Source organism: Pelobates fuscus, chromosome 8, assembly GCF_036172605.1.
Source record: "Pelobates fuscus isolate aPelFus1 chromosome 8, aPelFus1.pri, whole genome shotgun sequence".
In the NCBI taxonomy this organism is placed as follows: domain Eukaryota; kingdom Metazoa; phylum Chordata; class Amphibia; order Anura; family Pelobatidae; genus Pelobates; species Pelobates fuscus.
Window position 1 is genome coordinate 80,896,977 of NC_086324.1, and position 17,765 is coordinate 80,914,741.

At 43.3% G+C, this 17,765-nt stretch overlaps 1 protein-coding gene across 1 annotated transcript in view; it reads left to right on the forward strand.

Moving 5' to 3' along the window:
* PLEKHM3 (pleckstrin homology domain containing M3) overlaps window positions 1-17,765 on the forward strand; it is a 220,129-nt gene that overhangs the window by 163,588 nt on the left and 38,776 nt on the right. Inside the window, exon 7 of the mRNA XM_063430113.1 lies at window positions 15,222-15,379. Coding sequence (XP_063286183.1) covers window positions 15,222-15,379 — 158 coding nt within the window. The remainder of the gene's footprint in view (window positions 1-15,221; window positions 15,380-17,765) is intronic.

Below are 17,765 nucleotides of genomic sequence, written 5' to 3' on the forward strand. Positions count from 1 at the left end.
CCAAAACCACATTGTTTATTGGTCTTGTTGGCTCAATCTCCTACTTTTTAGACGTCTCTGCACTTTCCACACTTCTGGGTTTACCGTAACGATCATACTTGCAAATTATAGCTTAGTCTTAGCTTGGCATTGTTTACCGATGTATTTTTAGGGGGGGTTGTAACCTAATTGTCTATTTCCAGCAGAACACTTTATTATAATATGGTTTTGTAGTTAGGGACATCAAGAGCTTTTGTTCGCATATAGCAAACATTTTAAAACGTCTTTCTTAATCTAGATCAAAGCTTACATTGACAACATACATTAATCTTTTTTTTTTAAAATCTTTATTTTTGGTCATGCATGAAAATACAATACATCATTGCCACAAAAGCAATGATCCCATCTGCATGATCTGGACAGGCCCCTTGGGTGTATGGACGGCGGTGGGGGGTTGCCTCCAATTGGGCCCCTGGCTTGGAAAAAGAGCAGGCAAAAATTTCAGCCTTACCACCTCCCTGTGATGCATGGGGTGTGGGCAGTTGGGAGCCTACCTTCTTGCAGACTTCATGCTGTGTTGATGGAGTGGTGCCTAGCGTATGTAAGTGGGGCTGTGGGGTAGCAGGAGGCAATATCACCTGTGAGCGATTAGCCAGACGTTGCCAAAACCTCTGGCAGACAGCCTAGAATCTGTCATTGAAATTGTCCAGCCACTCCTTAGTACCCTGGCTCGGTCGGGAGTGCTGTGTTGCATGGCTGGCAGCCATTTTGGTTTTGCCTCGTGGGCTTCGCTTGTGTCCTGCATGTTAACCCCAGTGGGGACCAGGATAACCTCCACCGGTCCACGGGGGGCAGGCAGGGGGTTGTAGCAAGTCCCACCTGGTGTTGTGCCGCAGGGACCGGGTGAACGGCCGCCTTTTAAATCTTACAGATTGTAATAGTTTTATTTCAAAACACCTCACCTAGGAAAAAAAAATAATGGGGGTTTAGTTACATTATATGATCATATATTGCATAAGCCTGCCACAACGCCAATGTACCCCATTCTTGGCAGGTCCTACTCTAGCAGCCTAATGCTTGCTCTTGTGAGATTAGTCCACTTACTTGGGAAATACTTCCTTACTGGAACTCTCTGCAAGTCAAGGCTAAATAGAGTCCTGGAATGAGGCACCTGTGACAGGAAGGGGTGCAAAACCAAGGAGTTGGCCTGTACTCCCAAATTTATAAATGAAACCAAGAGGGCTGCATGTTCAGGTGAGCACAGTTCTCTTGATTTCATTTAATAATCTGTATTATTAAAAATTGAACCAAAACTGGTAAACATGGGTCTGAACGAGCAGGGCGCTCAAGCCAAAGGTCTCCTTTTCTCTGTTCTTTTGTACATACGTTCACTGCTCTGGATAAAGCGCAAACTAATATGCGCAAAGTGTTTAGCCCTAGGGTTTTTGGTAGAGCCAGGAGCCATCTGTCCGGCCGTGTTAACAGAAGATTGTTTAGGCAGAACCGAGGCTCCTATACAGGACAGGCCAGTTTCCTTAAACACCGCAATACTCTGGCCTTCTTCCCACAGCATGGGTGACCCTGGGTTGCTCGTGGATCATGGCGCTCACTAAGGATGACAGTGGGGGGGCAGACTCCTACATTTTCTCCATGTATGGACTCTCATTTCATCAGATACTTGGATATTAAACACTGTAAAAGGGTATTTCATAGATTTCCGGTCTCTTCCAGTACAATATTCCCCACCGAGGACGACACAATGCAAACCTTGTCACCAAGGAAATATTGGGTCTCGACGCAAACAAGCCATCATAGAAATCCCTATGTTTACACCAGGCTATGTGAGCAACTAATTCCTGGTTGTCAAAAAAGGTGGAGTCATTGGCCCAGTGATAAATTTGAGGCAACTCAACACTTATGTAACCTACAAACATTTCAAGATGGAAAGAATACATTGTTTACGAAACCTTCTCCAACCTTGGGACTGGATGGCGAAGTTAGATCTGCAAGATGCCTATCTCACATTGCCGATTGCATTACAACACCAAGACTTCCTGCAGTTCATATGGCAAGGAAGGTAATGGATGTTCACCAAATCCATGAAGCCCGTGATCGCTCTATTACGGAGTCGAGGAGTACGTCTCATAATATACTTGGACAACATTCTCATCCTGGCTCAATCTATTCAACTCATCCAGACCCATCTGAACTGGACCATGACTCTGTTGCAGAATCTATGCTTCCTTATCAATTGGGAAAAGTCCATCTTGGCTCCCACACAATTCATAGAATTTTTGGCTCTCATCGTAAATTCTGCTCTTCAGACCCTGCATCTTCCAATCACAAAACTGAACAATATGAAGAGGGAAATCAGGCTCACGCTGGCAGCCCCTCAACTTACTCTCAAACAATTGGTGAGAATGATTGGTCTCCTGGCGGCTTCCAGGCAAGCCATTTTTCCGGGCCCTCTTCACTAAGACCTCCCATCTGAAGGACAGCGTATCCTACACAGATATGGTGACTCTGAGGCGAAAGACAAACTGAAATGGTGGCTTCTTCACATGGAAGCTTGGAACGGTTGCGCCATTTTCTGAGCCGCACCAGATTTAATAATAGAATCCTATGCGCGTTTACACGGTTGGGGTGCTCGCTGTGGAAATGTCTCTACTGGTGGCAGATGGTCCAATTTGGAATCGTCCCTCTACATCAATTGCCTGGAACTCCTGGCCGGTTCTTTTGCAATCCGCAGTTTCTCCTTGTAACGGATCACCTGGCACCCCGACTTGGTACCTCCGTTAATGGATGCTCCTAGTGCTTCCTGAGGACTCCAAGCACTCTGGCAGACACCACAATCATCGAATCCGAGAAACCTTTTAAATTCTCCCAAGCATATGAATGCTGTAGACCATTGAATAGGAACCATATGAATAGGCTTGTACTCCTAGCAGTCAACTGGAACAGCATACAATAAATCCTTCCCCCAATAATGAGACGACACATCACTTTGAGGGTAAAACAGGAACTCTGGACTGGCACATCCAGCCTGGCTTTTATTTCCATCTTACACATTTAAGCCTGCCCACAGGGGAGGTGTAAAATATCCAATAGCATAGATGTTACCTCCCACACATCTCCTCCCCTTAGATTAACACTTAACCCAATTACACATACAGTTAAAACATACTTTCTACCCAACTTTCATAACTCTAAAACCATACATCACATTCACATAAAAATACATATCCACAATCAATCCATTCAGGGGAACAACATATTAAAAAAAATGGCATGAATCAGACCAGGGGTTCAAAAGTTAGTAAAGTATCTTTTAAAACCCCTGTTAGCATGACTTTCCAGCTCAGACCATTTACCTCCCACAATGCCTCACAATCCCTCCCCTCTGGCCTGGAGATAATTGAGGAAGGAATCTAATTATCTCCAAGGACTGAGGCAAAACTCCATTACCCACATGGCAGACAAAAAGACAGTAAAAGACATAAAATACTTTAAAATACAGAAAGTTACTTTTTATCCATAACACACAGACATTTCACATATCCCCAGATAGCTGGGATCTGCGCGCACAAAACTACCGAATAGCGCGCAGATCCTACTCACACAGTTCACTCGCCACGGAGCCGAAGTCTTTAACTACACGAATGGGCTCCATGGCATAACTATCTGGGTTAACACATTCACATAAGGTCTGGTCCATAGTCCAAAGGCAAGAGGCGGGCAAGCAGCCCCCTCCAAGGACACGTGGCGAGTTCGGTTTCGCCACACTTCTCCCCTTTACCCCCCAGACTAACAGGGTATCTGACCTCCTGCCGGTCAGTGCCCTGGTTAGTCCAGCAACCCACCCATGAAGCACAAACAGCAGTACCTCCCACCCACAATAACTGGTTACAACACCTGGGTAGAGGGGAACTTTGTCCAGGTCCAGGTGCCTCACCACGGCTGTGTGGGGGACTGGTAGTCTGCCTTGGTGGGTTGCTGAGTGGGCAGAGACCAGCGGTACTCTGCCCTGGTGCCAGTGCTACCACTGAAGTAGCCTGATTGGAGCCTGGTTGTGGGAGGGGGAGACCGACCGTCTCCCCTCTGGGTACACAGCTCTGCTGCTGGAGACAGACTGTCTCCCCTTTGGCTAAACAGCCCTGTCGTGGGGGGGCAGGACCGACCGTCCCTACCCCCTGTGCTGGAAGTGCAGAGACCACTGTCCCATCTGCACAGGTGTGGGGCTTAAAGTCTCCCCCTGGTACATTAAGCTGCCGCTGGGGAGAGGTGGTAACCAGCTCCTCTCCCATTAGAACACTCTGCTGCTGGGGAATGGAGACTGGGCTCTCTATTCCCTGTACATTAATGATCCGCCACTGGGGAGAGATGGTAACAATCTCCTCTCCCATACATACTTCCCGTCTCTGCGGAGGGAGACCGACTGTCTCTCCTCCCAGCACAGAGTCCTGCTGAGGGGGAAAGGGGGCTGGGCTCTCCATTCCCTGCTGGATACTCTGCCGCTGGGGAATGGAGACTGGGCTCCCAATTCCCAACAAATCACACTGCCGCTGGGGAGGGAGGACGGCCCCTTCAGCTCCCTGTAACTTGGGCGCAGAGACCACGGTCCCATCTGCGCTGGTGAGGGGCTTACTGTCTCCCCTTGGTGAGCTGTGCTGCCGCTGGGGAGAGGGAATAACAAACTCCTCTCCCTTACACACCTTCAACCGCTGGGGAGAGGGGATAACAGGCTCCTCTCCCTGCACCGTAGACTGCCGCTGGGGAGCAAGAACGGCACTTTCAGCTCCCTGTAACGCACACTGCCGCTGGGGATCTGGGCCGACTGCCCAGCATCCCTGTAGGGCCGGTAGAGAGACCGCAGTCCCATCTCCACCTGCCATCTGTGGGTCTTCCCAGGACCAATCCGTGAGGCCCCTCAACATTTGTGAGTAAGGGCCACCTGCTTCCCCACCTGGCAACTCTGGCTGCTGCTGGGGATCTGGGCCGGCTGCCCAGCATCCCGATGGAGAGACCTTGGTCCTATCTCTACCTGCCTGTTGTGGTTCCTCACAGGACCAGTCTATGAGGACCCCCACTTCGGGTTCCTCCCGCCGCCTCAGGGAAAGACGGCTAACCTCCTCGGATGCAGCCTCTACTCGGCTGCTGTAACGCTCCTGCTGCTGAGCATACTTCCTCTCTTTCGCCAACCGGAATTCTCGGTCCAGCCTTGTGTTTCGCTCGGCCATGACCTGGTTCCAGATCACCCGGCGTGTCTCCATGGGTATATCATCCCCATACTCGGCCACTCGCTGCCTCACCTCGGCCAGCCAATCATCTCCAGAGCTAGAACCTTCCATATTAGTCTGCTCCCAGGGGCGCTGCACGAGTGCTAGCGTTGCCCTCAATTTGTAAATACAAACAGTGTCTCTGAGCTGCTTTACCTCGCACTAGGACGCCATCCCACCGCTGCCACCAATGTAACGGATCGCCTGGCACCCCGACTTGGTACCTCCGTTAATGGATGCTCCTAGTGCTTCCTGAGGACTCCAAGCACTCTGGCAGACACCACAATCATCGAATCCGAGAAACCTTTTAAATTCTCCCAAGCATATGAATGCTGTAGACCATTGAATAGGAACCATATGAATAGGCTTGTACTCCTAGCAGTCAACTGGAACAGCATACAATAAATCCTTCCCCCAATAATGAGACGACACATCACTTTGAGGGTAAAACAGGAACTCTGGACTGGCACATCCAGCCTGGCTTTTATTTCCATCTTACACATTTAAGCCTGCCCACAGGGGAGGTGTAAAATATCCAATAGCATAGATGTTACCTCCCACACATCTCCTCCCCTTAGATTAACACTTAACCCAATTACACATACAGTTAAAACATACTTTCTACCCAACTTTCATAACTCTAAAACCATACATCACATTCACATAAAAATACATATCCACAATCAATCCATTCAGGGGAACAACATATTAAAAAATGGCATGAATCAGACCAGGGGTTCAAAAGTTAGTAAAGTATCTTTTAAAACCCCTGTTAGCATGACTTTCCAGCTCAGACCATTTACCTCCCACAATGCCTCACAATCCCTCCCCTCTGGCCTGGAGATAATTGAGGAAGGAATCTAATTATCTCCAAGGACTGAGGCAAAACTCCATTACCCACATGGCAGACAAAAAGACAGTAAAAGACATAAAATACTTTAAAATACAGAAAGTTACTTTTTATCCATAACACACAGACATTTCACATATCCCCAGATAGCTGGGATCTGCGCGCACAAAACTACCGAATAGCGCGCAGATCCTACTCACACAGTTCACTCGCCACGGAGCCGAAGTCTTTAACTACACGAATGGGCTCCATGGCATAACTATCTGGGTTAACACATTCACATAAGGTCTGGTCCATAGTCCAAAGGCAAGAGGCGGGCAAGCAGCCCCCTCCAAGGACACGTGGCGAGTTCGGTTTCGCCACACTCCTTAACTCGGGCCCAGTGCACTATCTTCCTGAACATGGACAATATATCAGCTATCCGTTACATCAACCACCTCGGAGACACGAAATCGAAGGTCCTAGCGATCATTGCCCGAGATTTTTGCCAGTTCTGCCTGGCACAAGGCATTTCCGTTACCGCGGAATATATTCCCCGTCTCAGCAACACCACAGCGGATTGGTACTCACGACACCTCAGAGACTTCAGCGATTGGCATCTGGATTCCAGGGTCTTCCAAGACACCCAGTATCTATGGGGCCCTCTGAACAAAGACCTTTTTGCTTCCCGCTTGAATACACAACTTCCCAAGTTCTTCAGTTGGAGACCGGACCCATCAGCACTAGCAACAGATGCTTTCACCCAAGACGGTTCGTCCGCAAGGAACTATGCATTTCCAACCTTTGCATTGATTCCACGGTGCCTGCTGCAGCTACTGTGCGAGGCCGGAACTCTAGTGATTGTGGCTCCCTTCTGGCCGTCCCAACCATATTTTCCTATTGTCCTAGAGATGGCTATCGATTTACCCGGTCTCCTTCCATCCCTCGACTGCCTGCTTCGGGATCCAGACAGATTGTTCCATCCCCTTGTTCAGCAGGGCTTTCTACATCTCACGGTGTGGCTGATTTCAGGGGACCTTGGTTAGTCGAGCAAGTTTCAGAATCAACTCTCCGCCTTATCGAGAGTGCATGGGCACCCGGCTCTAGACAGACTTATCAGTCTACTTGGAGCAGATGGCATGATTGGTGCCTGGAACGAAATTTAGATCCCATATCGGCTCCTCTGACCTCGATTCTCTACTTCCTAACCTCACTATTTGACGGTAAAGAGTAAACCTCTACCGTTCTGCCATATTAGCTGGACACCAAGGTATGGATGGAGCCCCGGTCGGACGCCATCCTATGGTGTGTAGACTCCTACGTGGTATCAGATTTTCACGTCCTCCATTGCCATTATTCAGTATTATGGGGCGTTTCTATCATCCTCAACGTTCTTGAATCCTGTCCGACTATAACCTCTCTATCCTTGAAGCAACTGTTGGCAAAACTGGCCATGCTCGTCTGTCTAATATCCTGCAAGAGGGTTTCTGATGTCAGAGCTCGGGATATTACCACTCGTTCCTATTTTCCAGAAGGGGTACTTTTTGATATATCTCGAAGAACTAAGACTTCATCGAAAAAAGTTTTATATCCATTTTTCCCTGACAGACCACTCTTATGTCCAGTCACATGCCTACGAACATATAAACTTCACACCTCTTCATAAGGAGACTAATCGAAACACGAGCTCTTCGTTTCCTTCCAGAAACCGCATTGGCCAGTGTCTACCACTACCCTGGCTTGTTGGGTCAAATGGATTATGTCTCTGGCTGGCATTAATACCTCACTATTTTCACCTCATTCAGTTCGAGGGGCGATGGCCTCTAAGGCCTCCTCAGTTGGTTGCTGCCTTGAGCACACTTTGAAAGCGGCTGATTACCTTTCGTGATTTTTATTTTAGACCTATACAACACTTCACAGGGTGTGTAGTTTCCCAGCTTTAAACCAACATAATAGGAGCCTCATTCTTAATAAAATTCACAGACTTAACTATTACATGATATAAAGTCATGATTTTATTAACGACACAGAAATTTGGTAGAAAATTATAAATTTCCATAACGTGATTAACTATAGAAGGACTATAACAAAGACAACTTAAAGCATACAGAGACAGATTGACAACAGTGATGTTCTGGATAGACCTCAAATATTCTTTCCAAGGCAGCCATATCTTCCTATGTGCTGGACGGATGCCCTTAAGATTTGCTTTGAAATGACTGGATAAAACTACCATGATGGACATTCTTGTTGTTGGCCATTATAGAAGCTAACTGTGCAGGCCAATGTGATCAAACATTTTTTACATGAAAACTCGATCTACATGGTCAAAGGCCTTCTCTGTATCAAAGCCCAGAAAGCAATTAGCTTTAAACCCTACCTGGTCTGGATGAACCACAGTTGGAAGTGGACCCAACCTGTTGGCTAATGCTTTAGCAAAATCCTTAACATCAACATTAATGAGTGAGATAGGTCTATAACTGTAACACCCTTGCTTACAAGGCTTCAACATATCTTTGTGAAATATTTCCCAATGAAGTACAAAAGTACAGGGTGGTAGTGAGAGCAAACAAAATAAAAAGGTTTTCGCCTTTGGATCTCTATACTCATTGTATTTCTGCAATCACAATATACAGATCATCTTGTATCTTCACTTGATCTATTATGCACCACTTGAATGACGGATTTCATTGTATTCCCTTGAATGTCATAATCTGGGTCCTGGTCTTATATTTTAAGATTTACTTGTAAGTAGAACACTGGAAATACATTGTTACAAAATAATGAGCTGAGTATTAAAGATTGTATGGTAACAACATCATAATGACTGATGTTCGTATTCAGACTTTGACCATATAGAAATTCATTGTAAACATTACTTTTCCCCCAGGCTATCTCACAATGCTTTGTCTACTGTGATTTTATTGGTATTGTAGTCATTTTTGGGAACTTGTGAGTTGTGAGCGGACACCAGCACTCCAGCAACTACTCAACTTCGCATTTACCTTTGTCAATGGTTGATAGGGTTAAAACAGTTGGTGTTTTCAAAACTATTCCTCCAAATCAGCACAGCTGTGTCGATAGACATCGGTACATCTAGTGGCCCTCGGTACTTGTGTTGATCTTGCCCCATTGTTAGCCTTGGGAAATGCAGTCATGCTGGCACCTGAATCACTGCACAAAAGATGAAAGGGAATTGCGTGATTAGCATGTGTCTATAGCATCTATTGATCTCCTCCTCTGATGTAAATGTTTTTCAGAGCAATTAATAGAAGTTTACATGAATGGGAAACATTTTACACACATCGTTGTATTGAAGAGCTGGTTATCCTTCTTTCTTAGACTTGTACTTGGACACTCAACCTAATTTATGTATGTTCTGTGAAGGTTAATAAAATGAAAGAGAGGGGGGAAAAAAACTGTGTCAAGTAGTCATTGCAGCGAGTTAGGTATGAACTAAGCTGGTTGTGTTTCGCTCTGCGGTTTTCAAAAAGTCCATTGTAGGGTTAAATATGAATACTTGCTTTACAGCAATGAAATAAACCATGGGGTGATGTCCTAAGCCTATTGGTATTCCCCAATGCTCAGAGTGTTACATAAAGTCTCTATATTGTAAAGAATTGACATTAAGCACAAAATACATATATGAATTGACATTAAAAACCAAATACATAGTTTGTTTGCATAATTGTCTCAAAGAAATTCAGAAGTGATAAAACATAACTAGTGCCTAATATTTGATGTCTTCAGAAAGCCACTTATTTTTGTTCTCCGCATATCTGCAAACATTTTGTTGCATTTCCTTAACTGCAATATTTTGATATAGCTAACTAGATTAGTATCAAACCAAAGATAAATACTGCCTGCTTGCCATTCGAAAGTTCCACCTAAGTGACCTCTCTGTGTAAAGATCAATCTTTGTGTGTTTGCTATAGGTGGATTCACTGTGTTGGCGAGGGGGTGAGCGCCTCTTAAAAACTAATCAATGTGGGGGGCGGAGCCGAGCAAGCAAGCCGACTGGTCGCACTTCACATGGGCTCCAGCTACATGGGCTCAATTAAGCCGATAAATCGGGAAACAGCGACGAGACTAGCGGGCAAACAAGCCTATTGGATTGCCACAACGCCTATGCACCCGGCAACACCAGTACCGATGCCCGGGAACCGCTATGGCCAGCTTGGGCCTACCGGAGGAGGTGATGGGGAAGGACGGCTGCCTTCCCGCCCGACTCTACGGTCCACAAGAACACAGACACTGCTCCCCCCTCCCCAATGGACCAGTGGGGGTATCACAGTCCCCGCCAGATGGGAGATCCTGCACGCCACACCAAGCGACGGACCCCGCGAGCCCCACAGGCAACGTGGTGGTGAGGGCCTCCAAGATGGTGGCGCTGACAGACTCAGCCACACGAGACCCACAGCGATTAGATATCACCCCAGGTGCCTGCGACTTTGCTGATGACCCCATCACTGCTCTTCAACCGTTTCTGGGCCAAATGGACGAAGCGTTTGCAATCAGTGACTACCTATCCCAAGCCGCCCTCACGGACCAGAGTGAATGGCAGGGGGAGACTGGGGCCTTCACCTCAGGGCACAAAGAAGCCTCAAACAACGACATCTCACGATAAGGGCCCACCCGGGCTGGGAGCAACCTGGGGTATGCCCACAAGCGCCGACCACACTGGCGGAGAGCTGCCAAACGACGACCCAAGTGAAAATGCACAGCTCACCGCAATATCCCGTCAGGGATGACCATAGACCACACTGGATCCCAGGTCAGTGGCAAGAGGGCGCCAGCTCCAGCACAATCCTGGGGCAGAGGGGACTGCCTGTCTCCGCAACGCCATGCGACTCCCGTCATGTACCGACACCCGGACAGGGGACGCCAGCTAAGAGGGCCGGGGGCCTACTATGGCCAGCGGGCACACGTCCACGGGGCGCTGGTCCCACAACAAGAAAGGAGCAAAACTGCCGCTCCGAACTGCCCTACTGATCCTGCTTACCCTCTAGGGCCAGATACATACCAGATGTGACTTTTACTTTACTGAGCCGAAGGCCTGGCATGCGATTCACCTAGCTATAAAGAGGACCTAGAAGTGTATATATAATACTGTGGACTAGAATCCAGTGACATACAACATTACCTAGAGCCATTTAAAGCGACAACAGTACACACTGAGTTTACAACCCATAGTCACACTAAGTTCAAAGCGACATCAGTACTGGACAGTCGGGCACTCTCTACTCAGGCCATCACCATAATGTTTGTTTTTCAATACACAGAACAGTTATTAACCACTGGCCAGGCAGTGTGTCCAAGCCACGCTTAATGTTCATGTTTTACCTGATCTGATTACGCTACTGCATGTGCTATGTTTACTTTATTCCTACTGTTATGTTCACACTAGACTGACAGCTTCGCATATAACACAATTGGTGCATGTATTCTTGACCACCCCAATGTAATAATTGATGAAACTTTGCGAGAGGACTGCCGTTGGGGTACCTCACTCGGGCTGTTAAACTTTTTATGCACTGCAAAAAATAAATAAATAAAAATATTCAATGCTCCTACAAGAAACTAGAACATGCCATTAGATCAAATATTGTTGAAAAATTAACACAAACTATCTTTCAGTTTGTTCAATTTACAAAATTAATAAATCCTCATGAAACATTCCAGCTTTTAAGTATACATAAAGAATAATGGCCAATACAAATATCCATTCTTTATGCCTTCAGTGTTCACAATGTTCACAGAAAACTGTTCACATTTGTTTAAGCACCATACGTTCTATTTTTGATGTATGCAAGCTCAAATTAATTTTCGCCTGAGGGATACTAAGACAAAACTGTGACCAGATCTTCTCATCCCTATATGTTTGGCATGAAAGATTGCTTTCCCACTAAACTATGCCAATAGTTTCAGTACGTTTACTGCAGTTATGACATGGACGAAGACAAACATCTAATTTGTCACGTGACTCAGAACAACGGCCACAGACTCCATCTTTCACAGTTGACCTGTGCTGATTTGAACTATTGACCTTGAAGTTGTAGGGCATGTCACCCTTTCGAGCCATCGAGTCTGCACCCGCTGTGATTACTTTTTCGAAGTAACTTTAAGCGATTTGTGAGTGCACATCATCTGAAGAAAAGAGAGCAAGTGTACCACAAAAACACTAGTTAATTGTTATTAAATTACATGCACAAGAGCAGTTAAGCAATATGTTCATTGGGATTGTTACGTACCATACCAAGTTTCTAACGGAATGGAATTTTCTGGCCGTTGGGTGGCTAAATTACTGGGAGTAACTGCTCTCTGGTCAAGCATGCACTTATTGTGAATATTAAGTTTGTGGCAGAACAAAGTCTGTGTTGTGACATTTCACACAGACACTTGGTGACTTGTTTATTGTCCCTCATGATTTGCCACCTGTAGTATCTGCTCTTGCTTTAGGTGATCATGAAAGCACATTTTAGTCATATGATGATACTTTTGTGTCCACAAATTGTTACTATTAGAGGACTGTATTCATAGTACCAAAAATCTATAACGGGGTGCCTAAAAGGTAGATCCCCAGATGTTTTAAAACTACAGCTTCCATGATGCTTTGTCATTTTGAAGACATGCAGAGGTGTGTAAAGCATCATAGGAGTTGTAGTTCTGCAACATCTGGGGATCTACCGTTTTGGCACAACTGATCTATAAAACAAAACAGGTCAGAAACTCTGTAGGAAGCGTAATACCCACGTCATGGGAATTAATGTAAATTTTGTTAACTCAATTTAATGGCCATTTTATTAGCTATAGTTACATTACACTCCATCTTTTTTAATAGATCATATTTATAATCCTTATTTTACCTCTTGGATCATATTTCTTCCCAAATATAGCCTTCTGTTTATTTCTGCATACCTGTTTTTTGTTTTATGCTGGGGGGAAATAGTAAGTTAAATTATTGACAGAGTTGGACAACCAATACTGTTATTGACCAAGTTGGGAACCAATCCGTATTAGCCATACATACTTGGTTTTTTTCCCTTTACTATTTATTGAATTAATAGTTGAGCAAGTTGTTGATCCAAGGAGAAATCTGATTGTTATTATGTAGTCAAGAAGGATTTTCTTGTGGCATAATTGGCCTTCATTGGATCATTGTAACTTAGTGCAACCCAATTGTAAAGGCTCTCTGTCACCTAAATTGGTGAGAGACGGTCGGAATGGTTAATATTCCTGCATGTATTGCCTTGAGATCTAATATCTGATAGTTATGGTTATTAAAAGAACTTAAGGAGAATTCAGAGGAATGCATTGCATTAATTTACTGATTAAAAAAAAAAAATTGCCTGATAGAACCAGGGTGTCCGTTAATGAGAGATATGCACAGAATAACAACAAAATGTATTTTATTCTGTAACTGCGTACAATTTATACAGCTCCACCTAGTGCCAGTATGACAAACACACTCGTTCTATAATAGGAATGATTTTACAACCCTAATGATATCATCTTCGTCTGAGTTCAAAGAATAGATAAATATTAGATTGAACAAGCACCAGCCCTCGGATGGGTTTCTGCCCCAACAGTTGTTATATGTATATTGTAAGAATAACATGTTATTGCAATATATTCTTTCTTGCTATGCTGTCTTCTTCTGATGTCAGTATCTGCTGTTTTCATAAATGAGCTATATTCATTGGACTTTGTAGTTTATGATACATCAGTTCTTCACTTTGGCTTCTACTGATTTTACAAACTTTGTGCTATCTCTAATCATATTTAAACCATAGCTCCTTTGTTCCAGCAGGCCTTATACCTATGTTAATCTCTTTGAATCTACAATGTTCCCTGTCCCATTGGTTTTTAAATGTAACTGTGTATAATTTACAGCCCCCTCAGGCAATGGATATATCTTTTATCTCTATGCTGGAGCTTGCAGGATGGTTATCCTGCTCTTTCTGGCATTCTGTACTTTGGTTTAAAAGTCTTTGGTCTATTTTAGCTTTACTATTTTCATTTGTATCTCATCTTGGTTGTAAAAACAGAATGGTATATCACTATCCTCACTGCGCAACTGAATGTCATCCAGTAGTTAAGTGACATGCAGGGAGTTGTGATAAAAAGGAGTGTTTAACCACTGTGAGCTAATTAATAGTTTGAATAGCCGACTTTTTATTCTGCCGCCAAATAGTAAAACAAAGTGATAAATAAGTCCTTATAAAATATAAAATCCGTTTTGATATGATTGTGTTGAAAAACAAAATTGAAGCAGGTCAAATTAAAGCTCACAAATTGGCACCAAAATATTCTGCTTTAGATTTTTGGGGTTCCTCCAGTATTGTATCAAATGTTTCTATTAGTACGTAATTGCAAAATTCCCTGATACATGGTGCAGCCCTTGCCACATGGCTGTGATTCATACAACCTCCATAAAAAAAAAAAAAGTGTTTCATTTTCAAGCAGATCTTGCAACATGGTGTGTTTCCTTCAGAGGTTCCTTATCTCCTGCTCTGTTAATTGAATTTAAATTACACACAGAGGCTCCCACTAGCTCTAGTAAACAATTAAAAGAGCAGGAAATATGAAGTTATAAATCCAACACAATTAATGAAGGCTAAAAAAGAAAATTAGACTCTTCATCAGGATTAATTGTAAGGTGTTTCTCTATTATCACAGCAACAACGCATTTCATCCTATCAGTTACAAGTTCTTGTGTCACATGATCCAAGGCTACAATTAATGTGACCAAAAGAAAAAATAAGTGCAGCAATTTTTGATTTCTAATGATTACTGGGTAGGTTTTAGTCAATTCAAAGGAGGTTCGAAATGCTAATAGGTAGTTATGAACATAAATGCAGAAAGATAAGTCCTGCGCTCACTCTCATCACTGGGCGGCAGCAATGACTACAGTACACATCAGCCCCAATATAGTTTTTCTTTAGTTATGAACATGTTATGTCATACTCTGCTGAAATGATGGACCTTTTTACAACGTATATTGTAGGGCTATCGTGCGCACTGTTAATTGCCTTCCACTGAAAACATATGTAGGTTTCTCAATCACAATAGATATAGAGAAAATCTAAATTATATTTCTTCTAACAAGCTAACTCCTATTTTTTTGCCTTGCGCAGGTTGTCGATGGCAAGCTGGCTCCATTTCTCTTAAAAGTTATCAAGTTTGCAACATCCCATGTTTACAGCTGCAGTCTTTGTAGTCAGAAGGGCTTCATCTGTGAAATCTGCAACAATGGAGAAATTCTTTATCCGTTTGAGGAGAATTCTACAAGCCGGTAAAAATTCATATCTTAAATGCAAATACCTCTGACCATTGAAGGATTATGTGATGTCACTAACACTGGCTTATCAATAAGTCACTGGTGCAATTGCCAGAGCAGTGAATGGATCAAAATTTTTCAATGCATTCACCATGCTCTGTATTTGGTAGATCTTCTACTACGACCAAAACCTTAATTTTTTGCGTTTTCTGTAAGGACCTAATTAGTTTGCATAAGAGTGACAATTTAATAAACTACAATGCTAAAACTTACACTAAATTTCAAATTAAACGAAAAGCGGGCTTTTAAATTTCAGTGCTCATTTATACACATAAGGTAACACTTTAATAATCTATTATTATTATTATATTCATTAAAAAAAAATAGAATACAACTGCCCTGTTTAAATGTCAAAATATTTATTGTATTATTTCAGCCTAAGAAAAATCATAGCTCTCAATATTTAGCATATTGATTTCAGTTCTAAAGTTTATATGGTCCGCTTCCTGCAAGTGTCATATAGAACAATATTGATACACGTCAGAAGTATGTAATGTAGACTATTGATAAAATACTTTAATAGGCACGCTAAAGGATGGAATTTTCCGCTCATTTGTTTCTAGGGTTTATACAGAGTATACATCAGGAACAACTCAAATACCCAAAAAGAAAGACAGTCTGACCAACCCCAAAGGAGAGGATTACAATGGCCCAATAGGGGACACTATATGCAGGCTGAAAGAGTCATAACAGGAAAAGAGACAACTATAGACAGACACATACAGTTTTGTTTATTAAAGGGAGAATTAAAAGTGACTTCACAGTGAATTTCAACTTTAATATCAAAATAGCCGTGCTGAAAACATTCTTTAAATTAGCTGTGCTTTCACTTTGGTTACTCTACTTGGTATTTAAATGAATACAAACAGGTGTCTCTGTACCTAAAAAACAAAGTTGTCGTCAGTTCAGAATAAAAATTAATCAAAATTGTTTTTATTTGCCCTTTTCCATTGCTAAGGCACCCTTGGTGCTGCTTACCTCTCGGCCTCTCTTTGAGAAGTCAGACCAATTCCATTCTCCTCAGAGAAGAGCATTAGGTACATCAAATTTCCCCACAGTACATCATTGAATCAGCGCTTTTCTATGGGTGCTGCAGTCAGGTGACGTAGTTTTAGGCAGCACCGCTAGTGGTTTGAAATGGCTGTCCATATGACAGCCACTAGAGGAAAGTATAACCCTGCCATGTAAACATTGCAGTTTATTAAACGCTGCAACAGGTTACATTGTTTCAAGGTAAAACCTACAGAACCTAATAGTAATTCTCCTTGCTGTATGTCTGGCTAGGTGTCTTGTACCTGTTTCACTTGGTGCTTTCCAATAATTAATTTTAGACAGAGAGCTATATGAACTTGAGCTGTGATATCATGAATGGCAAAGAGCTGTTTTAAGGTGCAGAATGCAGCATTTAGTTTTTTTTAAGCAATAGAAAACGGAGCACTCAAAATGTAAAGTTATTATTTATACTGCGGTACAATGTCATAGGTCTTTAATATGTACTGTACTCCTGTAAAGCTATTGGTGTGCGCACAAGGTGTACCCAGGCCCACGCTAATGCAGCAGGAGAGACGACTTGTGAAGCAGCCAGGGAGATCAAAAGATCTCTCTCACTGGCCCTCCATCATACAAATGATTTACTGTCCAAACTACATTACTGCCATTGCCAGTGGAGGAGAAGAGGCAGGTTTTCTGCAGTATTCATCTGACAAGTGGCGATTGTAACATCACATCCCATTTGCCTCCCCATCAGACCCTGCACACTAGAAGAATACAGCATGTTATGCAGTCTCAAATATAGACTTTTCTACATGTAATAATGTTTGTTTGAACAGTGTTTATACGTGTGACGTGTTATGTTTTTGCATAGAAAATTTGAAATGCGTTGTTAAAGTGTTAACATTTTGAATGCACATGGTCCGCATTATTTGTACAGTATGTTAGGTCATTTCACAATATTTTAGTTGAAAACTGAATAAAATTTTCTCAGTAGAAAACTGTATTAGGACTACTATGGATATGGGAGGGGCTACTCTGGGACACATGTCAAGACAATCCCACCCAACCTCTTCTGCTAGGCAACATCAAAATGCCAGTCTTCATTGAGCTTATTAAAAAAAAAAGTATTTTGCAATCTATTAGTGACATCTATTAGTGACTGTGATTGTGTTTTTGCTTAATTTCAGCAAAAAATTGAACTGCTGCAGATGGCTCACCTCTTATTTACTTAAAATGACAAACCTTAGTTTTGGTAACATAGAGTAAAATACATTCATAATTTATCTAACATGTATCCTCCTCTCCTCCCGAGCAGCAACCAGGTAAACTGGCATATAGTTTCGAAACC